Here is a 26144-nt window from a genome sequence, read left to right as displayed (position 1 = left end):
ATTTATTTCCGTGGAGAAAAGTATTTATTTCCGTGGAGATAAATGTTATTTCCGTGGAGAAAAATATTTATTTCCGTGGAGAAAAGTATTTATTTCCGTGGAGATAAATGTTATTTCCGCGGAGAAAATACTTAATTCCGTGGAGAAAAGTATTTATTTCCGTGGAGAAAAGTATTTATTTCCGTGGAGATAAATGTTATTTCCGTGGAGAAAAATATTTATTTCCGTGGAGAAAAGTATTTATTTCCGTGGAGATAAATGTTATTTCCGTGGAGAAAAGTATTTATTTCCGTGGAGAAAAGTATTTATTTCCGTGGAGATAAATGTTATTTCCGTGGAGATAAATGTTATTTCCGTGGAGAAAAGTATTTATTTCCGTGGAGAAAATACTTAATTCCGTGGAGAAAATACTTAATTCCGTGGAGAAAATTCGAGAAAAAAAAATCGTATTTGAATCTAAAAAAAAACATGATGTCCCTAATGGGCCACCGTATATGCCAGTAATCACATCAAAAGCTTTTTTGTATTTTAAAAATATCTTTCTCCTGCATTCAATTTCGCACTCAAAGAACTTCTTAACATCACTTATTGCATTAAGCCTGAAAGACTGAGGGTCTGGTTGAACTCTCTGGACGTAGTCCGGGTTTACTGTCCCGGTATTCTGTTTATTACTCAAATCAGGATAAAGCCTACTTCTGTCTTCCATTTAATTAAGTTTAAAAAAACTAATGTGAAAAACTAGAATCAACACCAGAAATAAGTTTATTACTATTAGCATTAGAGGGCTTTATCCTTGGATCAAAGCTCAACTCTTTTGCTGAGGACAAAGTACTGCCTGAAGTAGATCTCCTAGGCCTAGAAGGTGGATTCTCCACAACTGGTGGATTCTCCACGTCTTGCTTGTCAAGCTCATCTAGTTTTTTGTAAAAGTGTTCTAACCTATCTTTCCAATTCTTTGGTCTTTTAGTGTAACCCCAAGTTATGCTCATTTAATTAAGTCAAAAGACAAAGTCAAATCAATTCACTGCAAAGAGTAAATTTCTATTAAGTCTATTACTCAACTTAATCATCTCGTTTATCATTTCTGTCATACTACATATGTTAATGTTCTGGGTCATTCTCATGTTGTTAATCAAATTAGATAATTTATTAAGCAAAATCATATTTTCATCACAAAGATAATCCCCGAAATGCTGTGATATCACTGTTTTCCAATCTGGTATCACATTCTGGTCTCGAGAGACAAACCAGTTTTCACTTCTCATTTTTACCATGAAATCCATTGACCTATCCAATTGATCCTTAAATAGTGTGTAGTCTACTGTAGCACTCTTCTGTCTGTTTTCTGTATTTTCCATTGGTCTCATGTTAAACCAAGCAAAGCACAGTTCAGGTTTATCTTTGATTTCCTTGATTGGTAAGACATGATCCAACTCTTCTTCTACTATTGGAGATAGACTCCTCTGGTACTCTAACCACTGTGATAAGAAACTTTCTGTACATCCTAGATTGAATGATGAATTACCAGTACTCTCTCCCTTAGAAATGCGGTTAAGACCAACCCTAATTTTGTGTCTGTCTCTATTACCATTTTGGTCAAGGTGATCCTTTTTGTAATATGAATTAAAACATGATCTACAGTTACCTCTATTTCCATCTTTACCAAATTCACCATCACTTAGTAATTTATTTTCATAACATTTATTACATTCCTTGATTTCAGTTGAACCACATTCTTTACAGTAATCAAGTAGTTTATTACGTCTGTTCTTTCCAAATTTAATTTCAGGATTCTTTTCGTAGCATTTAACACAAAACACAGTAGGTCCTGAAATTACTGGTTGTTGCTGATACATAGGTTGCTGCTGAAACATAGGTTGCTGCTGATACATAGGTTGTTGCTGATACACATTGACAATAGCATTAAATATTTCTCCCTCCATTTCTTTCTTTACTTAGTAGGACTTTTTTTTTTTAATTGCGTTTTTCGAACTTGTTCTTGTGACTTAAATCACTTTAGAGACTTTATTTCAGAAACTGGTAACCATTCATTGAATTTATCACTGTATCCCTTCCACTTCACTAATCCATATTTCTTGCCTTTACTGGTCTTGTACCTCAAGATTTTCTCGATCTTGTACTCTAGCTGGTCAGGATTAGGAACATAACTCAATTCCTCTTCATAGAAATATCCTTGAATTTCCTCTTTATGATAATCTTCAATTTTGTAGACGATAGGGTGAGTGAAGATGATCTGTTTGATTTGGAATACTTCCTCAGTGAAGTTGGGCATGTAACCTTCACCGAAAATGGACTTGTACTTTGAAATTCTTACACTGTCACCTACTTTGTACTTTGGATCACCAAAGGTTTTTTTGAAGACCGTAAAGATTGTACCACACAGCTCCTTCGTTTTCCATCTTTCTGGCGTCTACAGGTTTCATACCTATTGATGAGTGAAATGTGTTGTTGTAGCCACTGACCAAGTCATCCAGTACGTCAATCCACTTGTCTGTCTCCTTAGCAGTGAAATAACGCCACATTTTTTCTTTAAGAGTCCTGTTGAATCTTTCTACTACCGCTGCCTTCTTATCAGATTTTGTAGAGAACCATTCTATGTCATTTTCTGTTAAGAGTTCCTTGAAGTGTTTGTTGTAGAATTCTGTACCGTCATCAAACTGGATATTTTCTGGTTTTGCTTCTCTAGAGCTTTGCTCCTTGGACGAAGTCCTGAAAATCAATTTGAATGTGTCTCTGATTTCTTCTCCCCTCTTACTCTTAACTGCTAGAGCCCAAGAAAAACGACTGAATAGATCTATGACTGTTAAAATGAATCTGAAACCTTTATTCTTACTCTCGAATTTCTGCATGTCAACCAGGTCGGCTTGCCACTGTTGATCGATGTACGATACCATTGTTTTCCTGAAGGTGAATTTCTTAATGGCCGGTTTGTGTAGTTGGTGAGTTGGTAGTGTTTCTAGAAATTCTTTAACTTCTTTTTGTTTAATAAGTTTACCATCTTCCTTGACCTGTTTCCACATCTTACTCAAAGAACTGTATGCCACGGGACTCTCGGGGTTGTAGTACAAATCCCTTAGATACTGCTGTGTGTCATCCTTTACATCCATTTAAATGGGTGAAGTATTTATTTACGAGCCACATAACATGCTAATTTCTGGTGTCACCAATTGTGGTAAGACATATTTTGCCCTTGGCCTCTTAGAAAAGGAGTATCGACACAAATTCCAAAACATAGTCATTTTCTGTCCAACATATTTCAACAATAAGACATATGACAGGAAATGGATTTACCAAGACAAGAGCGTCTACATAGTTAATCCCGAAGCGGTGGCCAGTAATTTGGACCTTGTGCTTCAATTTGCTACTCTGACCTTTGCTGGTTCTAACACATTATTCCTTATTGATGACTGTGCTAATTTGAGAGACACAAAAAAGAAGGTGTCCGAGTTATGTAATCTTGCCTTTTCTGGCAGGCACTACAATCTTACTGTTTGGTTACTAGTTCAGAAGTACAATTCAGTTGTCAAGGACTACAGAGAGAACATAAGAATTTTAGTATTATTTTGTTAATAAGGATGAATCAGCCATGAAAGATGCCTTAGAAGAAAACAGTGTTATTCCTAAGGAGAAAAGACAGTACTACATAGAAGAACTTAAGATGAAAAAAGGATCAAAACTGATCATTAGACTACAACATCCATTTGGATTTACTCTTTCACATCAAAAATCTTAGTCCCGCTTCTCATCAATGGTCTTAGTCTTTCTAACCCTAGTAAAATAATAAATTATTAATCCTAAACCACTAAGTCCTAGGATAATCCATAGGTACTCGTATTTCTTCATTTCATCACTAGGTTGGTAATAATCATTTAATTGTGGTCTCTGAGGTAGTACTATAGTTCTATCGGGATGTAAATGATTGTAAACAGTAAGTGCTGAATCAGTATTGTTAAAATCAATAGAAGCGTCTCTTTCTCTCTTTAATTCAAGATTAACAAAGTCAATAGTACTCTTTGTATGCTCCTCCCATTCGGTTGAAGCTTTTTGTAATTGCTCCTGAGCCAAATCATGTCTTTTCACTTCAGCTTCATAACCGTTTTTATCTAGTGACTTGAAAAGGTAACCAGATCCAGTAAATGCTAATCCATTGATTATTGCAGATCCAAATGACATGCCAATGCCAGCCATTTAATTTCAACGAATTTAATTTCAATGATGTGTTAATACCAATTGGTACTGTACATCATGACCATTAAGATCGATGATGTCACCTTTTTCATCCGTTAAGCGAATATTCAGCTTATTGAATTTTGGTTTACAGGGAATTGCTATTGGTTTCTCAAAGGTGTATGCTATTAAATCCCCAAAATTAGCTTTTTTTATTGGTCTTGTGGTTAGCACATCAGATGTTTCACCATTACTTAATACACTAGTAGATTCGATTATGTTACAGTGAAAAACAAAATGGTTAATTGGTCTAAAATTGATGGGTTTCTCGCTTACAACATCATCCTTACTTTTATTGTCTAAAGGGTAAGGCCATTCTGTTTTCATGCCAAATAACTCATTGCTTTTACCAATAAAATAGATCTGATAATGCTCCTCATTTTTTCTCTTTATGGCCTTACCTGTTGGTTCTTCAACGTCAAATCTGACAGCACCTCGACTCATACTATTTTCTTTCAACTTCTCCGCAAATACTTTTGAAAAGCTCTGTAGGTCATAGAGACCATCTGGTAGCGTAATCTCTTCCACATTAAACCCCTTAACTTTGATTCGGTTATTCTCCCTGGCCGCACTGATGTTGTAAAATGTACAAGGTATTACTGCAAAAGTGATGCTACATGCATCTTGAATTTCAGTCTTGAGATTGACTGTTAAATCACTTGTACTCTGATCCGGGTAGTCGCTGGAATCGATGTTCAGTGCAGTTACCATTTAGTTAAGTAAATTATTCTTACTTCATAATATTTCTGGGTAGGATTCCTTGATCGTAAAGGTACTCTAATGTTCCATTACTAATAGCTACAGTTCCACCCAGTTTAATAATTTCCTCTAGGTTGGCTTGACTTGGGGGACCGATATTGATTCTCAAGAACCTTTTCAGTAACATAGAGTAACCAATTGCTGTTGATGCCAACAGTAAACTTTGATACAGTGTATTTATGATATCTTTCTTTCCAGGTGTATCCATTTAATTAGGATGAAAATCTAATGTTGTAGCGAACTCTGTTCTTGCAGCACCTTAGTGCTGCAGTGAAGCAATCTGAGAATTCTGGATGTTTACCTGGGCATCAGAAACCACGAATATGTGCATTTTGTATTGTCCTTTTCCAGATTTCTTTGTAATAGATAATTGAATACCATCTTTTGTGTTCTGGAGCTTCTTTCCTGATCCGTGTAATCTATTGTCTTCAGTAGTTCTCAGGTCCAACCAAAGACCGTAGTGATTTGAATCACCATAGTATTTCTCCATTGTCATGTTACAGTCATGAGTTTTCTTCAAATCTTCAGACATGAAGTGTTTATTGATCTCCTCCCATTGATCCATCATTCTCATTCCTTCTGGGAACACCTGATTGGCAACACCCTCAATTGTGATTTGTACTTTACTTATGTTAGGGTTTTCAAACTTCTCTGAATCTCTAGCTCCATCTACATAGTCAGACACAAATAATAACAATAATCCTTTAATTGACATTCTTGGAAAGTTGATGTTCTCATTAATCAGTGTTTCATTAGCAGTAACATTAACTGTTTTAAAATGGTCTACCCAATCATAAAATATCGAGAAACCAGAGTTTTACCTGTTGCTCAGTTGATTTGCAATCATCTTATTAGTAACCGTGTCGTATTCAAAACAAATATTTTCAAGTTTGTAGCCCATGCTAGCTGTGGTTGCGGTGACTATGATTTCCTCCTTTGGTGCTAAAGTTATTTCAATAATCACATCTTGTTGAATTGGAAACTTGTAAAATGGAGCATGATGGTGGAATAATTCAAAATCTAATGGTATTTTGTACTTCTTATCAAACACTTCCTTTAGTGTCTTTTCTCATTAGCTGTTTCACAAGTGACATCAGCTTCAGCTACTCCCGATCTTAATTCTCTAAGATTTTCTGATTGAATACCTTGAAAAACCCTGTCATTCCTTTCCTCCCCAATTAGCCACATATCTTTAAATGTAGAAAAATGGCTGTATTCGTCAAGGTCAAATATCTGCTCTGTTCCCCACTTAACCACCATCTTTGAGATTAGATTTCTACCAAGATTATTTACAACACTATTTTTAGAATCACCAGAAATGGTTACATCAGCAGACAAATAAAGAGATTTAGGTACAAAAAAATGTATTCTCCCTCAATGCCGGTATTCTAACATACAAAGTTTCTTTGGGATTAGCAGAAGAGGGATTATGAGTAATGATGTGATGCTGCCTCTCAGCTTTCAAACCGAGTGGAATTCTATGTGCTCTATCTGTATTTAATAAATATCCAGTGGCCATCTTGTATTTGTTTACTCGTAAAATTAATAATAGCTCCAAGAGCAGGCCTCTAAAAAACACTTGGTTCCACAGTAAAGAGCAATACTACAGTGGCGCCACATGGTGTCAAACTGGAACATCATTCCACTTACTACACTGGTAAATCACACACACAACTGATCCCTTAAATGCAGCACATGCATCGTGTTATTTCTCTGAAGCATTGACTACCAGTAGTTCAAAATTCCCGGCCATGACGTCATCACCTAGCTCACATATCATTAGGGAAAGCACTTGGAGATCTGTCATTTCGCCATACTAGCTAGCGAGACTGTTACAATGTTGTTTTTGCCTGTTTTACCGGCCAATAATGCTTCGATGCTTACTCGTCAATATGGCCGTGTTACCGGGTGCTGAACATACATACACGTCATTACCCATAATTCCTGTCATCTTGGCAACGGACATGCGCAAACGATGACAGTTTGTTTTGATAGCAACCGGCAAACACTTGTTTGCTCGTTGTACAATGACAACAATCACAACAGGAAGTTGTCATCCTTGGCAACCGATTTTCAGCGACATCTTTCATTGTAACATGTAACTAAACAACCGACGCGCATGCGCAGTAAACACGCTTGGCATAGGCCAGACTCGAACCCGGGTATTCTGCGTGGTAAGCATATGTTATCCCACTAGTAGGCTATCAGTCAGTTGGCCGCGCCCCCGTTCACAGCGCCAAAAGAGCGTTTCTCTCTGCGTTACGCTGCTACTGTCACCTATCGGTAAACATTTGATACTAACTCGCGCCATATTTGTGGCAGAGACTAAAACCTCTGTAGCATGCACGACTGTTCGGGGAGAGCGATTGATCAAAGATGGCGAAATTGTTAGTTATTGAAAGAAAAAATTGGTGTTTATTTCATCAAATTCCAAGCAAAATCAACCGAGTTTGATCAATTTTTCGAAAGATGATATTTTCGCAATCTTCGCTGAACATACCTCACTCAAAGATATTTTCCAGCTTTGCGGCGATATTTGGTAAATTGATTTTTTGCGAAGTGGTTGACCAATCCTAAATGAATTCATATCTTTTAAAACATTTGAGCACCCGGTTTCCTAAATATTTCTTTTTTGGCACTTAATGTGGTGATTTTTCGAAGAAATCTCATTAATTTTTATGACGTTTTGGATCACTTGATGTTAATCAAGCCGTTTTTCGCGGCAATTGCGTGCACGACGCGATATTGTAAAAATATTTTAATGCACAGCGTGTCTCAAAAAAATTGTGGTTAAAAGTGAGAATGGCATGATGGTAGCCTGTTTGAGTTCTGTTGATGAATATGCTTAGTCTGACTATAATTTCTACAACTTGTGGCCAAATGACCAGATGATTTTGAGCCTTTTGATAAAGCTACTGGTAGAATAGTCGTCAGAAATGTCAGAGCGACAGTGACTGAGTGAGTGTTATGTTATTGTTATGTTATGAGACTGGAGGTATGTCATGTGTTCCACCATATCGTCATTGATATTGACCAGGAATACTATCGATTTGTGTGGAAGTGCTCAAACAGTAAAGCATGAGCCATGATGCTTCACTTCCGAAAAGATCCAGGTGACTGAGATGTCTACTACTACTGTTGGGCAATCCGGCTGATTCTTCAGAAATTTCTCTGTATATCCTCTGTGAAAATAAACTTTCTCATGATGATATATCTTTTGTTTGTTTGGTAATTTTAGTTGCCTATGTTTAGGCACTTTTTTGCCAGATTTGCCTGTAAAAGGCTGCCATAGTTCAGGAAAAGAAATTATATACACATTACAATGTGGATCTTCACGGTCCAAAACACCAGGGCCTACTAGGTGACATGGCTCAATAATAGGCATTGTCTGGTAATTTTGGACGACCTTTGGATGGATAGTTTATTTTCCCTGACCCTGGCCTGGGTCTGAACGGGCTTCCAAGCCATCAATGATGCTTATAAAGCCGGGAATAGCCTCATCAGTACCCCCACAAGAGTTATTATGTGCCAGACATCGCGCACAGAACTTGCCATCATCTCATTTTTAGAGTTGCTGTATTAGTAAAATATTATACCAAAAAGCTGATAAAGTATGTAATTTGAGCAGCATGACCAATGCCAGTGTTAAAGGTGTAAACTTAACCTGTTACAGGACATCTTCCTGCAAGATTGTGATTGGTTTAACTTGAAGTTTGTCATCAATTTGACTGTTGTAATTGTACATCCATGCTGTTGTCATTCAGGAAAAATCTGCTTTATCTTTCAGCTAATACTTTCACTTCTCCAGTCAATCGGGTTTGATGAACATGTCAAGCTGTTGAATGGTGTAAACAATCATTAGCAAATAACGTCACGAATGAAAATAAGTTTGATTCCTTCCACTTGAAAAGTTCAACAGCACCACTTGCAAGAATTTGAATTTGGCATTGTGTTTTACACCCTTCAACAATTGACTGTCTGTTTGTTATTGGTGTTCTTGTTTCAATGTTAGCGTTTCACTGTTAAAGAGTTTCAAGATGCAGAAGAGAGGATTAGTTATCTTTAATGTTAAGTTTCTTCTTTGCATCATTTTGTCATTAAATTTGGGCAATGGTGGTCTCATGAAAGGAGGGATGGGACGGCAGGATGGGCTATTGGACAAGTTTTCATAATCAGTATTCTAGAACACGTTTTGTAGCGATGGTGGCGATCCTCGTGTTCGGGCCTCTTCGGCTCAACTTCGGGTGTGGTCGGAACCTAAATCCGGCTGCAACATTTTCTGACAAAAATCAGAGGCAACTTAAACGTATTTTCCAGCCGTGCGACAGAAATAATCATTTTTACTATCGTGTTATTCAGTCAAAGATACATATAACAATAAATATCAATCATTACTTCTGAGCACGCGCGATGTTTTGATGAGTTAGGTGCATTTATTCAACAAAATTACGTGAAAAAATTGCAAATTTTCGGGCGACGACCGCTGTTCAAAGTCACGTAAACAGCAAACCTCAGGACTTTTTACACTTTTTTCTTAATGAAACTACTAATTAATGTTTCATCCAGAATAATATGTTCCGTTTACATGTCATTCAGAAAGATTTTGGCAAGTTTAGGATCGATTTCCGACTTCATATTTTTCACGCCTGGATGTACGCGATAATGAGCTCGTAATGATATGCAGTGACGTCATAGCGCAGAGAGAATTACGCGGAAATGGGGGCGCGGCCAACTGACTGCTATGTCCTCAATTCAACCTAACAGGCCGTCAAGATTGATAGATAAAAGCGCCTATTGATTATGCGCGTCACAGCTGTCATGTGATCTCTCATTCAGTGTGGCACATGCAGGGGCATTGGGTCAATTTCTCTGCCATTTCTCAATGGATATTTGCAAATGAGGTATCCTTGGAAAGCTCTTGACCTGTACTTTCTGTTGGAATACAGTAAGTCATGATTACATTAACCGATTGAGCTGTAGTATTCCCTGAGAATGATAATACTGGGGTGGCTGGTTCTTAGGGGTTTTCTAGGCTATTTTGAAGCCTTTTTTTGAGACCCTGTAAGGGCTTTGGTCAAAAGGGCTTCAAAATACCTAGGATTCCTAGCAACCCAGTATTATCATTCTCATGTGGGCAATTTAGTTCTCTGGTGCTATACCGAAATAACAAGTCGAGGTTCATGACGTAACGGACGGTCACCAGCCCTGCCCTGGCAAAGGAATAGATAAGAATTATATCTTTAGTTCACAATATATACATACATAAATCGGTTGGGTAATGCACGAAACCACTCGAGTGGGATTTCTGAGGTATCATACTACACCCGAGTGATGGTATTTGGCTTGGACACTAGTATTGGTCTCGAATTGGTTGCCTTTATTCAATTTGACCTCTCAAATCAGGACATCTCTCTATAATGAACAGCAATTGTCCTGCAAAACATGTTTCGAAAGTTAACCAGGCTGTAAATTAAACACAACTAGGTGGCTTTTTCCGATTTAGCAATGGTTCCTCTAACTTTACATCTGATTTATCCGACATTTCTCCGACTTTGTTAAAAAGGTCGGATTTCCAGAAACCTGTGAAAAATAGCGCTTCCCAAAATAGGTCATTAATGATCAAAGTCAAGAATCATATTGGACCTAAATTCGGTGTAAGAAGTTATCTGACCCGGAGGGTCATGTGTACCAACTTTCAAGGTGTTAGCCGTAGCGATAAAAAAACGTGTCATTGTTACACTCAAACGGAAACTTTTGCCATTTGATCTATTTGACCTTGAAAAGTAGGTCAAATGAAAAGACATGTGTTGTATCATTGCTAGGAGAACGTTCATAAAAATATGATAGAAATGAATTCGCTAATAAGCAAGATATTGCACTTTCTACCTTTTCAGTTTTGGCCTCTGGTGGCCAAGTCGAGAAGCAGATCAAACAGAATTTCGGCGTTGGAGGTTATCTGGCATAGGTGATCATGTTTCAAGTTCATAGCTTAAGTGATTAGGTAACGTTCCATAGTTGTACTCAAACGGCCAATTTATCCAATTGACTTATGTGATATTGAAAAGTAGGTCAACTTTAAAACCCGTAGGACAGATATGTGATGTATCCTCGCTCGGAGTACCTACCATAAAAACAAGTCATTGATAATAGCTGAATGGCTTAGAAGCAAATTGGGCTAAACCATTTCCTTTATTTTTGAGGTGATAGTTTTTTAAAGTTATTTTGGGTAAATAAAAACCCCAAAGACATTTTCAAAATATCGTTAATCTTTTAAACCTTGGTCATGGAAATACTATGGGTAAGACTTCTCTGTTATGTATAAAGGGCATCCACAGTGCTGCATAGAATGGTCATAACACAAATTCGGAAAAAATGGGGTTAGCCCACTCTGCTTCTATACCCTTCAATTAATAATATTGATTATTGTTATTATTATTAAAACCATTTTTATAGCGCTTCACAATATATTAAAAAATGCATGCATTCAATAAGTAAACACAATGTACACAGTATGATTATAAATAAAGGGAGGTATTGCACTTTTGACTTTTTTCAGTTTTTCCCCCCTGGTGGCCAATTCAAGGTTCAAATCGGACCGAAATTCGCTGTCAAAGGTTACCTGACCTGGGGGTTTCAAGTTCACAGTCCCACTGCTTAAAAACGTGCCATAGTTTTTGAAATAAGATAAGGATGATGGACGACGGACAGTATGATATTGAATAAACTCCCCTAGAGTGAACCAAAAAGGTCCAAATATCACCTTTTTTAGTTCATGTGCCTATTCAAAAAATTCACATAAGCCTATGAATGGTGCTTTATGACCATCATTTTTTTGGCTTTGATGCACGACCAACAAAATATACAATGCCGCATTCAATTACCTTATTTTATCTCTGTGATATTTAGAGACTAGAGGCTTGACGGCTTTGTCGCTTCGCTGGTTGTGTGAGTATGGTTGCTAAGGAATCGTTCAAAAGTATTACATGCATATACACAGGAAGTGTGTGTGTGTGTGGGGGGGGGGGGGATGACAATGCGTATGAAAGCACACTTGGGCGTGACATTCGTTAAATCACCCGACACGAAGGCAATCCATTTTTTATATCGTATCGAAATATTTTTAGTCGGCCGTTTCTAGTATGGTTTCGATCGGTGAAGTCAAGATTTTTGGAATTTTCAGGGAAAACTGCTTTGTGGGGGAAGAACTAAAATTCTTGAACGCGATCAAGAATTAAAAATACTTATTTTTCAAAAGTATACCCGGTATATTCATAGAAATTCCCTCTGCAAACTCGCAAAATAGCAATCTTGGGCTGTAGGTTTTTCCACTCGATGCTTTCATTAACGTCTGCACTGAGACAACAGGCACGAGATCGTCAATTGACGTATATGGCTGGCGCGAGTGGAGAAATTCAGAATTATGCCACGGCATGAATAGGAAGAGTGGTACACCATAAATCAACCCATCAAAACATCGGATCTCGTGAATTATGCCACGGCAGAATTCAGAATTATGCCACGGCATTAATAGGAATTGTGGTGTGGCATAATTCGACCAATCAGAAAGTGGCAATCGTTTTATTTATGGTGCGGCACTTCCGTCCACAATTCCTATTTATACCGCGGCATAATTCACGAGATCCGATGTTTTGATTGGTTGATTTATGGTGCACCACAATTCCGATTTACTTTCGTCCTCCATAAATGACACTTCCGTCCACAATTCCTATTTATGCTGCGGCATAATTCACGAGATGCGAGGTTTTGATTTGTCGATTTATGGTGCACCATAATTCCGATTTATGCCGTGGCGTAATTCTGAATTCTGTCCGATTGCGCCAGCCATAGCCGTAATCATCATGTTGGTTGGCAGGTGTTGGGGCCGTTGATCCACACTCGTTCTGTTCAACGATGTCAATATTAGACTTATAGACATGAAATTCAGGCCAAGCTTCATTGGCAGTCTAAATTACCGGCATGTCAAAGGAATGAATGAAGAAACGGCCATGAAGAAAACACAGACATCAAAGTTCATATTGAGAGCACAGACAGAGTCAACCGCAAATGTTTCATGTTCTGTGGCGCTCTATATAGATTTGTTGGTTGTCCTGATTTCTAGATGATAGCTTAAACACACCAGTTAATAGGTTTATATTGATGAAGCTGTCCTGAATAAGCAGATAAATCAATAATAATAATTGTAGCTCTATGCCAAGTCAATGGCACAATTTGCGCTTTTCTACCATAATTGCTTTTAGTTGTCGAGATTGTTGCACGGGCTGTGTTGTGAAGCATTTAAACCAGAATAGAAGATGTGATTACGAGCACTTGATCATAAGTGTTCTATAAAATGACTTAAAATGGAAGAATTGACGGCTACGGTTACATGTGTGCACCTGTGTGACTGTCCGCTGTGGTAACACCACTAAACATAGCGGACGGTCATGACAGTGTCCTACCAGAAAGTAAATGTCCACCGATTTCAAAAACTATCACGGAGATAAAAAAAGATGTTTAAATGCGGTTTTCAGCAGAGTATGCAAAATGTAGTTGATCATATATCTGTGTTGGGTTAGGGTTAGGGTTAAGACCCGCATTCCTCAAGTATGAGCTCGAGTTGACCAAAGGGACATGCAAATACAGTTAAATTAACCCACAACAGATATCCTATTGTGAACATGACACAATTCGATGGGTTTCTAAGTGAACACTTCCCACTTTTGTGAGCCTATCCAAAATTTAAATCCGGTTGAATCATTTCATGTTAGGTTTCTTTGGGAATCAGTTGCAACACACAGCCCTTGAACAACCCTCTGCATATCATTGTAATTGAACCATGACCATATGGGGAGTTCTCAAAGGTCGCCAGCTGTTTGACATAAGCAATTACCTGCAGGAAGTAAACTTAATCTTAAAAATAAAGAATTTAGCAGAAATTTTCTAATAAAAGCGAAAAAATTTTGTTGCATCATAGTTCACCGATACATTGTGAAAAAGAACGAAATAAAAATATAACAAAAAAATTAGTTTTTGGACATTACGCGGCAAGAATGCCGGAACAAAATGCCGTAAATGTTGCAATTTACTAATTGATCTTTGGTGCTTACTTCGAAATTTGATAATGTCGATCCCATGCATTCAATGTGTCTGTCTGATGTGTTTGATACAGGTTTCAATGTGTTTTGCCGTCAGTGATTTTGCATAACTTTCTGGCAGTCTTAGAGGATCATTGGCATTATTAAGGGCAATATAACCCAGCTGCGGGCTGCCCAGCCACCTCCTATTTTACATAAGTAGTTTCCATCAACAGATTGCACAAAAAAGGGAAAAATTCAAAATCTGACTGAATTATCGCGCTTTTATCGATGTTGACTCCGATTTGACCCGAGTTAGCTCTCCACGCATCAACTCTTTCCACGTGGAACGATGCACTTGTAAGGTCTCATTAGGGACTTTTGTGTATTCATATGCGCGGCCAACCCGTAGTTCCTAAAATATCATTGATTTCTTGGTCCTCACAGTACGCCAGTGTTGATTTAGCAGTTGTTTTGGCAACGACATGTTTTTTTGGAGTTTCTGAAACCTGGAGCGCTACTCAATAGGCGTCTAACAAGAAACTACGCATTTTACTGTTGTTGCCGACGTATATGTACACTGAACTTGGGATGTGCGTCAGCCCCCTGTTGAAATGCCGTCCAGTGCCAGTTGGTGCGTTTTTCGCTGATTTGTGCAAAATTCAACATGTCTCAAAAGTTCAATAGTTGACCCTCGTTTTTTAAAAGATTTTTGTGTAGCGTAACCAACTGTCTTTCATTGTAGAATGGTCACTGTAAGAATTATGCAGGAAGAATATTTGGGGTTTTTCGTGATTGTCCGGTTAAATTGGCAAAAAATCCACATGGGATGGTGAACAGAGCTAGGAGAAAATGCGACGCTTATGATTTATTCAAAGAAATAAAATGCCCGATTTAACATTCTGCAGAATTAGGGGAATCGGACGTTTCCAGTGATATACGACACAAATTGGTTGTCCTCATGCAATCACTTTGGAAACGCATTTTAAAATAGATGTTACGTCCTGTTAATGGGATACGTCATCATTGCGTACATTTGGGAAAAACTCCCTAACGAGACCTAAGGCGTTTCCTGGAGCTAGGATCTACCCCTTGACGTCCTGGTGCTGATATCGATTTTTCCGACCACACGCTGATAGCGCTTGATTAACTGATAAACCAGAAAGAGAACAAACATACTGCAATAAAAAGCCGACTATAGACTATTACTTTAATATACCATTTTCTGCTAAAAACCTCATTCAATTATATTATACAGATATGGTAAATATAAGCGCAATTTGTACCCTTAATCGGGCGTAGGGCTGCACAACCACTGATTTCACTGCTTATTCAGGACAGCTCCACCAATATTAACCTATTTACAGATGTGTTAGAGCTATCATCTAGAATTACTAGCAAATTCACGTCAAGTGCGATAGAACAGGAATTAATCATTGGTAGTTTAGATGGAGGTTTGGTCTTTCTAGGAAATAATCACATGTTGCAAGGTTGCTTTAAGGCAACGTTTCCCGCCACGAGAGCCTCCATCAGCCAAAACCATCTGTCAGTGGGCGAATGTTAAAAAATATCGAGAGCATGGTATTAGCCTCAACCGCAACAGGGGAATTCTGGCAGGAGGCGCACTGGGCGATCATAAGAGAACATTGAAGCAACCAAAACCATGTTTTCATTTCCTTTGGGGACATTTAAAAACAAAGTGTTCACAACTCCTCCCCGGGATCTTGACGATTTGCAGGGCCGTATTCGACAATAAGTTGATGCTTTGCGCAATGACCCGGATATGACCAGACGAGCTGTCCAGGACACATGTGTTGGGCGGGGTCCTGATCGAGTGGGATGATTGAGTAAACGTCTTCCGTCGGACTCCTTATAAGGGGCTATCCTGAAGATACGATCCAGTGAGTCCTGGTGAAGTTTGATGGTTAGGGTGACTAGACAATGGAGACATCGCAGTGAGAAGGCCCGAGATCGCCCCGTGTGTGTGTAGTCTGAACTGAGTAACTGAGTAAAGTCAACAGTCGAATATACGCGACAACAGTTTATCTGAAATACTTGTTTTGCATTATAACCGAGAGAGAAAGGTAAAAGTTGTATGTTGTAGGTTGCAGTTGTACGTAAGGAAAGGAAGAACCAAGTGTAGTATCACGTTTGAAAAGAAGAACAGAAGAACAAAACCTTGGTGCAGTTGGACGTTTCTTAAATACTTCGAGATATTGATTAACATATCGGATGATATTGATTAATATTTAGCGAGGAAACTGAAATTAGTATTGACTCATCATTGATCGTTGACGGACAAGAAATCGGATAATATTGATTTAAATTTTGCTAGGAACCTAATCTTAGAAACACCGAGAATACTTCAAGATATTAATTGACATATCGGATGATATTGATTTGCATTTTGCCAGGAACCATATATTAGAAAGGCCGAGAAATATGGATTTAATAATTTAACATTTTGCTAGAGATTAATATTGACCCGTCATTGACCGTTGATGGCCAAGAAAACGGCTGATATATATTGATTTATACTTCGCCAGGAACCTAATTTTAGAAACGCCAAGAAGTATGAATTTCTTATTGATTCTTGGTAGGCAAATATGGTATATTGATTTCCTCAGTGTTGGCGCCTGTCTTGGAACCGGAGTTTACATCCTTACACATGCTCAGTCACTGCCAGCTGTGTGTCGAAAGGGAAGGAGGGCATGTTGAAGGTTTGGGTGTATAAAAAGTAAGGGATTATCCTTCCAGTTATTCCGGAATAAAATATCAGCCTTCCTTTCATGGATTGCCAAAATTTGGAAAATGTCAAAATCCATAGATTTGGCATTTTAACCATCTGTAATCGGATTACCTTTTTTTGATACGCACTGTATAAGCCACCTATACAGAGTTTGATTTCGATATGATATACGAATGCCTATCAATTGAGCATTACGGAACGCAAGCATGGCCTCATTGATGAAACCGGTATGTTGTTATGATACTTTCCAGCCCTCAGGGTAAGCTGGTCATGGTGCTATAAATAGCATCAGCGAGAGTTTTTTAAATGGCCGCAGGATGGCGATAGCAATCAAAAATTATGAAAAAGTGACACTGACAACGTGGTTAGTGTTTACAGTGTGATTCTAATCTCCACAAAGATTCAGAATTCAAGATTCAAATAAGTTCTTCCGTAAATCATGAACTGATACATAATAGATACGTGAAGTGAAATAAACTTGTGCAAGTGTGAACTCCGGTAAATTCGTCTATGATTACAGAGTATACCGGTACTAGCACTATACCCGTGGTGCAGGCAGGTTCAAATGGGCTATACCTTGAATAGATGGAATTGCAATGAAAACCTAATGCAATATCAAAGGAGCAATATCGAAGGGTAAATTAAACCAACCATTTGTCCACATACTCGGACCCTGTGGCGTGCTGTATGCGTGCACATAAAAGTATATCAATTGGTCCGATAGAGATGATGAGGCAATGTGAATATGCCTCGTTCCTTAGTCAGCAATATGCCCCTTTTTATACGGAGAAGAAGGAGAACCCAGATAGGCCTTCACATGTCGACCTCAAAATGGCTCGGACCAATTGCACTATCACTACATGTACTATAACTTTAAAATGCGTGCTCCTCCTACATGTAGCATGATCTCCGGCAAGGCACTTAGGCGACAGGCAAGCTAGAAGTTCAGCACCGTGAGCAGCTCCTTGATAAGGCCATGCCAAGTTCAGAGTGCCTCTTCAGATACATTAAGTATTGAAAGCTGTGGTGAGCACATAAACAGACCATGGTAACCTTCATTTGAAAATCCCTTCATAATCAAGGGCTAGCACTGGCTAACACAGCACCCATAAACAATAGACCACCAATTTGACCCCAGCTCCTTACTGCGGGAAAACCCAAGTCCAGCAACCAAAAGTACCAAAATACATTTTTGTTTACATTTGAATTGCACACATGCGTTTGTTTACAATTTCTTTCCCCGCGAAATCTCGAAGATCAGGTGAACTGCAATCGTGGATTGAAAATAGCATTAACCTTGGTTCAGCAGGTCAACAGGTACATGCTGTTCCAATCATCCCCCTACAGCCAGCTGTTCAACATGTAATGTTAGCCACCCCACAGAGAGTGCAGGTAATTGATTAAGCCCCTGCATAACTAAACAGCAATGACTTGGCTTCTGTGAGTGGTAAGGAGAATTGACAGTGTCCGATTAAAAATCGATCATTACTGCTCCGCTGAAGTAAATTTCCGAAAATAAACATAACGTTGCGTCAGGATAACATATCACCTGCAAACGTGCAAAATTTCGAGACGAAACACTACCCCCAAACGGCACTTTATCGAGCCGCCTTTTAGTATTATGATATAGATAATAAGGAGAGTTCCAACAAGCGCCATCTTGAGCCGGGCTCTAGGTCTGACCCTGCAATCATTGACGGGTGTAAAAGAATGGTCGTCCTAGGAATGCAGGGCCCCATACAATAGCTGTGTATTGTCAACGATTGTGGTTAATGGTGGTTTAGGGTTAGCTACAAAATCTTCAACAAAGGAACTCGGCGACTCTATTCACATTAACAAAAGGACCGGACTTAGATTCCGGGGGGACTTGCATTTCTTTTACATCGGATCAAATGTTCAAAGGTGTAAACACAAATAAGCCGTGCATTTAAGAATGGTGTAATTACACCAGATACCTAGATGTAAGGTCATGGAGGTATGACTTACCCCGAGATATAGCTCCTCCCACCCTTTTAAATATAAAATGTCGTTGGCTTACCAACAAATGAGGCATTGGCAAAAACTGCGCAACTGCCAGTCACCTTTTTTGCCTCTGTAAGAATAACGTAATTCATCCTTTTGGGGCCAACAAGCAATATTTCATTCCACTCTGACTTTACAATGCAAGGCTAAAGTCAGTTACACGTACATTGTTATGATGATGCACTAAAACACAACTGTGTCCATGTTTGTGTTATTTTCGTCTTGAACAATCAAGGGTCGCCAGTGACTTTGCCCCTATGACATGAAGGACTGTGCTACCCAGGTGTAGATGCTAGATGCGAATTCGCATGCCATGAAGTCAACCTTAACGCTTAGTGGGTCAAGATCGGTAATAGGTGGTACACAATCTCAAACATGTCAAACAATCAATAAACGTTGTTAATGTTAACAAAATAAAGGCTACAGGAACCAGATAAAACAATCAATAATCCAATAAATGAGTCTTACCAACAACCCCTCGAGGCTTCAGGAAACAGATAAAACAGACAACAATAATAATCCAATCTATGAAACAGTGTTACCGTTAACTCCTCGAGGTTTCAGGAGCCAGGTAAACGAATTAATGTATGCGTATTGATGGTGGGTAATTCTGGACCGTTGCAGTTGATGGAAGCCCGCGATGGAATTAGCAGCGCAACTAGGGTGAGGCTAGATCCGGAGTGTTTCAAGAAGGTTGGCTTATAAATAGAAAAGCACATGGCCAGCGTTTAGCACGTGACAGTCATGTGATTGAAGCTGAAGTAAAACATTGTGGCGCCAAATTCAGATTGGGAGAAGCACCGAAAAGAAAAGTGATATTTGCGGCTTCATCCAGTCTTCTGGTGATGATTTTCCTATTACACAAACACTGGATTCCATAAGGAGCTATGAAATAGCTACCAAAACGGCATCTGTGAAGTATTCGGAGCTATGTTTGAATAATGTTTTAAATAAATAAACTTCTTATCTCAGAACAAACCTTGATGTTAGGCTTAAATTTGTTGACGGCACCATTGAACCCAGAACCCCCCCCCCCATCCCAAGCCCCCATGGGTTAATGACTAACGGGTTAAAATGTCAATAAACTAAATGCCGACTGAAAATGCTGAGGAAACCTAGGGTTAACAAACTCCAATTCTTAGGTCCAGAAAGGGTTAATACTGCTCGAGTGATTTGCTCACATGTGCCGATCAGTCCTATTAAAAAGGAAAGGGGACAAGAAAATGGTTAATACGGCAAATGTCAAAACATTGGGACGAGAAAGAGTTAATGCCAGGGGTTAAATTTGAAATATAATTTCCCTCAAAAAGTCCAATTATTGGGTCCAGAAAGGGTAAATAATGCTTTGAGTGATTTCCTCACATTTCCTCAACGATGCCAATCAGCCCTTAAAAGGTTAATGTGAAATATATAGTTTCCCTACAAAATGTCAAAATATTAGGTCCGGAAAGGGTTAACCAGTTTATTTCTCAATTCCATGTGCTGTACCACGTGGATGATCGATTAATAGAGTTGGCGAATGCACTCTAAGTTGTAAACATTTACTGGAAAATAACCTTCTTGAAACACTCCGTATCTAGCCTCACCCAGCGCAACTAGGTCATGTACGTGCACACTTATAGAACAGCGAAATTCTTCCAACAAAGCTTCTCTCTTGCAGGGTTTGCCATCCAAGGTCGGACTTCATCTTGGTGGCACTGGCTTCTTGGTGGTAGGCCTACTGGCATGTGACGAAGCGTGCTGGTACTGGCAATAGAGGTACCCCAGAGCACCTCTAAAGTTAGAAGACAACTGAGCACCAATCTAAGCTTAGCGGGGTTTTATGAATAACACTAAGTATCCAACTAGGGTCAAAAATAGTTGCCAACTATGCTTAGCAGGCTTTTATGAATATCGGCCACTTGGGTAGTTTGTTCGACGGAAATGTAAGACCGCCCCGGATCAATCCCTTCCTTCAAAAACACGAAAAAAATTATAATTCGACTTATGCATTCGGATCTGGGATCTTGGGAATACGATGTATGAATATTCACGTTAAAAGTTCCGACGTATAGGCTGCAATAAGTGAAAAGCTTTTGATGTTCATGCTTGCTTCATGATCTTTTGCTTCATCACGCCGCCCAAGCAGAGTTGTGGTGCTTGAAATCAGCCCATATAAAAGGCCCTATATCTCTAGATCCGCATGTACGCGTCTGTTAAATACATATTTTTAGGTATGCCGCGGAACAGCCATTATTGCGAGGAAATTATTGAAGGACTCGGAATTCAGGAATACAAGTACCAGACGGCTCGGAACCTGGACATGGCACTTAATGCCCGGTGTTAAAGAAATGCAAGTCCCCCGGAATCTAAGTCAGGTCCTTTTGCTAAAGTAAATAGAGTCGCCGAGTTTCTTTGCTGAAGTTTATGTAGCTAACCCTAACCAAACCTTTAACCACATTCGTTGACAAGACACAGCTATTGTATAGGGCCCTGCATTCCTAGGACGCCCACTCCTTTTACACCGGAACTCGATATTTTGATTACCCGGGCTGAGTAGAAATAGTTGCATTATATCATGAAACGAAACATTTTGTGATACTTTAATTTTTCTGTATATTTCGTGGATAATATTTTCAAAAGCATAACCTACCCACAAAGATCGCGGATTTTTTCAGTTCTAAAGCATTTTTTCCTCATAATCTGTCATAGATGATTATACTATGCGCATTAGGTTTCTGGAGCCCTTGATCCCGCTTCGGATTTTGTTTTATCTTCCTTCAAGATCGAACATTGTCCCCGACCGAAGCGTGAGTCTTCGGTCGGGAAACACCAAACAATAGCAAGGAAGCTGTTCCATAGATCAGCTATCCTCCCTATCAGCGCTCTTAATGCGCAAAACACTGCGAATTGCTCAAGGCGGGGGGACGCTAACTGATCGGCAAACCACGGCGAATAATCAAACGGTGAGAACCGCGATATCGACAAAAATGCCTTACTTTTATTGCTCTAAAATCGTTATTCCTCATTCAATTTCAAAATTTAAAAGAGGTATTTGTGATAGATATATATTTTTGGTGAACTTTTTCATTCCCAAAAGCGACGCTGCACAATATTTCATCTTTTATTTCTTTAGTGGGGAGGAAATATTCCCGAGATACACAAACTGAACGGCTAATCCCTCATAATCCCTAGGCAATCTTGATAAAATGAACCCAACAAAGGGCTAAAACGGGCGTCCTTACGGAAAAATAATTAAGGGCAGAGAGACGTAGTTGTGCTAAACTTGTTGTAAGTCAAGCTAAATGGCCGTGAAAATATCATAACCTGGGCAACCTCTTGGAATTTAGTAATGACATATTGTACCAATGAGTATGTACATTAATACCTACCGGTATGTGCAATAACCAGTAGCGTCACCAAATATAGTGCGACTCGGTTCTCCATATTTTCAGCGTATCCTTGTGAAAGTCCTGAAACCGAATGAGAGAAATTGGTTCAGAAAACAAAAGACATCTAAGATAGGGTGACCTACTGATCCACTATATTTGGGAAAAAACACTTATCTTTACACAGAGCAAACAAAAACTACCGATCGATGTCTATATCATTTGGAAAGCATTTATATCGATTGACCTAATTGTACGATGCAGTGGTCAAAATGTTTGAAAGTTATATTATTTCAACCAGGCCAGTAACATAAATCACTCGAACATGAAGTACGAGTAAAGGAACTTAAAGTCCATCATTCGGAAATAACATTATCAAATTTCGAATTAAGCACCATATCATGATATGATTAGTCATAAGAACAACGGATTAACCCATTGTTGTTCATACCTAGGCGTGGCCGTCTAGAGTACTTCGTAAATGTTATGTCTGCATCGTTACCTGTTAAACATGCTTAAGTTATAAAAGGTATTTTATTTTACCTTCAATCATAGGTTTTGGCACTTTCGTGCCAAATTTATAAGTTTTTAAAATATAACTGGTAACTGGTGGAATATCCACACTCGGCGTGACGTGACCTCTTGCATGAGATGAAACAAATAATGTCGTATTCAAAGTCGTTGTGATGGCCTACCACTAAGTTAACGTGTGTTTTTTATATCCGAACGGATTCACGTTAGAATTTAAAACATCATTGTTGTATAGTACCCCCAGGTATATGGCACGGCTTAACCCGCCGGCCATGAGGGAATTCCTTTATGGCCCAGTGGTTGGCGCGTTGGCCCCAGAGTGGAAGTTAAGCAACGTTGAGCGCGGTCAACCATTGGATCGGTGACCGGCGCGTACAATACAATTGTAAAGATGCAGTTGAATTATCAATATGAACACAGTTCAATCATATCTACACACAATTCCAAGCTGATGCCAGTAAATGTCTATTGCGCTGGATGTGTTATGTGAACCGTATATCAGGATCAGATCCATTAAGCTTGTAGTCCGGAAGAACTGCCAATCATATGAAAATAGCATGTGTCTCAACTATTGATGATTTTTTCCACATCCGTCCAACATTAGTATTGAAGAATTACTGACTTTGGACAGGTGTCTCAAATTGTTTTGATTTCTCCGATCCACGTCCGTGCAAAATCATTATCGAAGAATTACTGACTGTGCACATGTGTCTCAAGATCAGGATTGAAGAATAAATTACTTTGGGCTGGTGTCTCAAAATCAGGATAGAAGAATTAATAACTTTGGGCTTGTGTCTCAAAATCAGGATTGAAGAATAAATGACTTTGAGCTGGTGTCTCAAAATCAGGATTGAATAATTAATGACTTTTAGCCGGAGTCTCAAAATCAGGATTGAAGAATTAATGACTTTGAGCTGGTGTCTCAAAATCAGGATTGAAGAATTAATGACTTTGAGCTGGTGTCTCAAAATTAGGATTGAAGAATTAATAACTTTGGGCTGGCGCCTCAAATTGTAATGACTTTTCAATGCCCATCCAAAATCAGTATCGAAGAATTAACACGTTTAATTTCAACAGCTCTGAAGTCTTTGCCTGATCTTCGTTTTAACACAGTAGAACAGCTGAAGAGCTTTTTTGTATTACACGATATCAGGCACATGGGGGAGGGGGTGTTCTGCGTAATGACGTAGTAACCTCACTATCACACCTCAGAATGGTGAGAATGGTGGAAGAAAGCTTTTGCAATGCCGACGTGAAAGAACGAACGAAAATCGTCAAATGACCCCGGCAAATATCGAGGAGTAGGATAGAGTCGACAGATCATTATTCGTGGTACATGAGTAGATAAGCACAAAAAATAATCACCTAAACAATTCATTAAAATCTGTCAAAAATCAACCGTACAGAGCGGAAAATATCCGAATTCAGTGCACTACGTCAATATACACAGAATACAAAAAAATATTTCGCTACCATGGTTACTAAAGTGAAAAGATTGTGTTTGGCCTTGAGAGAGAGAAAGACAAAGAATTCAAATAATTCCGTCCAGTAGTTTTATCTCCAGCGCCTCAAACAATGAATGCGGACATAACATTTAAGACCATGCAATATGCAACTTTTCTATGTGCATAATATAGTCAAGTGGTAAATTGATTAAAGGGCCATTTGTATTCTAAAGGGAAATTTTACCAAGCTCTCGGTTAGCTGCCCAGTTACCTCCAGTTAGATTAGTAGTTTCCATGTATTGCACAGGAAAGCATTGAAATATGTTGACTCCGATTTGACTCGAGTTAGCCCTCTATGCGTTGATCCTCACAATGTTTGAACTAGCAAGTGGAGAGAGCTTGACTTTACTACATTTATCAGAAAAATAAACAAAGGGACAATACGTGGTATTCCTAAAAGTGAAAGTATTTACGTGTGACTCATATGTAAAGCCTAAACACTCAGAGATATCGATCATGTTACATTAATTATGTCAATCTTGTATCTCATCACATTACCAGCCAAATCTGCTACAAAACAATCAACAAAATGTGGACTGATCTTCTTAAGGTTGATGGCGGTATATTATGTTGCGCTTAGTGATCCCGGTGTGATCCTAAAATAACGAAAGTGTTAGGTTACTGACCTACAATTGTGATTTACTGTCTGTCCAACAGAAATCATACTGTTTAAGAATGGACTAATAGTCAGTGTGATGAAATTAACATAAAATAACAACACGTTATCTGAACTGTGTATAGATTTTGGACATGTATTGTGCTTCCACTTCCAAGATAATAGAACTTTAGACAAGCGTTTATTTTCTTCTCTGAAAAAAACGATACAGTCATATACTTGGCCGAGAATCCGTAGTCACGACCTTGATGTATTGCACAATTACTTTAAAAAGCCTACTCGGGTCACAATAATTAAAAGTTTTTCGTGTGTTCATCATGCCAATTCACCGCCTCAATATGTACATTAGGGGAAAATTCTTGGTTTATTTTGTGACATTTTGATGAGTACATTCACTATTTTCCACTATTCTAATGTGTATTTATGAAAACTAGGTCAACACTCATGATGTCAACTGTTCGCCGAAACGCATCAGTCAAAAGCAAGAAAACAAAGCAAATGAGGATCGAAAGGTTAATTATGTTTTTCGATAACCACAATATCATGATTTATGACAGTGGCCTTATCAAAATGTGTCATAGTCCACTCAGGTGAATCAGAAAATTTGTACAGATTTTGGATATGTTTTGTCCTTCCACTTCCCAGATAATAGAACTTTAGACAAGCGTTTATTTTCTTCTCTGAAAAAAACGATATATCCTGGGCCGAGAATCAGTAGTCACGACCTTAATTTATTGCCCAATTGCTTTAAAAAGCGTACTCGGGTCACAATTATTAAAAGTTTGGACGGACTTTTTGTAAAGGGCGAAGAGAGGCTTTATCACTCTCACCGACACTCAACGATTTCCACAGCGACATTGAGGGAGGACAGCCATTAACACGTTTAAGTTCAAAAGCTATGAAGTCTTTGCCCGATATTCATTTTAACACAGTAGAACAGTTGAGGTGTTTTTTGTGTCAAACAATTTCAGGCACATGGAGAAGTGTTGTTTAGCGTAACGATGTGACCTCACTATCACACATCAGAATAGTGGAAAAAAGCTTACAATGCCAACTCGAAAAAAACAAACGACAATCTTCAAATGACCCGGGCAACTATCGACGAATAGAGTAAGGTCAACACTCATGATATTGGTTTTCAAAATCGGACCTATTCGAGTTCGATCTTTCATGCTTCAGACAATCTATCAATAATCTATACCCTCTATAGTCTATATAGTCTATACCCTCAGCTGATAACCGATATTTATCATTTGAAAGCAAGAAAACAAA

General features: G+C 38.7%; 1 protein-coding gene across 2 annotated transcripts in view; it reads right to left on the bottom strand.

The window, feature by feature from the left end:
• Nucleotides 1–22299, bottom strand: part of LOC135502519 (neural cell adhesion molecule 1-A-like) — a 111690-nt gene extending 89391 nt beyond the window's left edge. For both annotated transcript variants that reach the window (XM_064795435.1, XM_064795436.1), the window contains exon 1: nt 22224–22299. In XM_064795435.1, the coding sequence (XP_064651505.1) occupies nt 22224–22278 (55 nt within the window). In that variant the 5' untranslated portion in view covers nt 22279–22299. The remainder of the gene's footprint in view (nt 1–22223) is intronic.
• Between the last annotated feature and the right edge of the window lie 3845 nt (nt 22300–26144).

The sequence above is a fragment of the Lineus longissimus genome, chromosome 18, assembly GCF_910592395.1.
Source record: "Lineus longissimus chromosome 18, tnLinLong1.2, whole genome shotgun sequence".
Classification (NCBI taxonomy): Eukaryota; Metazoa; Nemertea; class Pilidiophora; order Heteronemertea; family Lineidae; genus Lineus; species Lineus longissimus.
The sequence above is the reverse complement of the archived record's forward strand: the minus strand, read 5'-3'. Positions and strand labels throughout refer to the sequence as shown.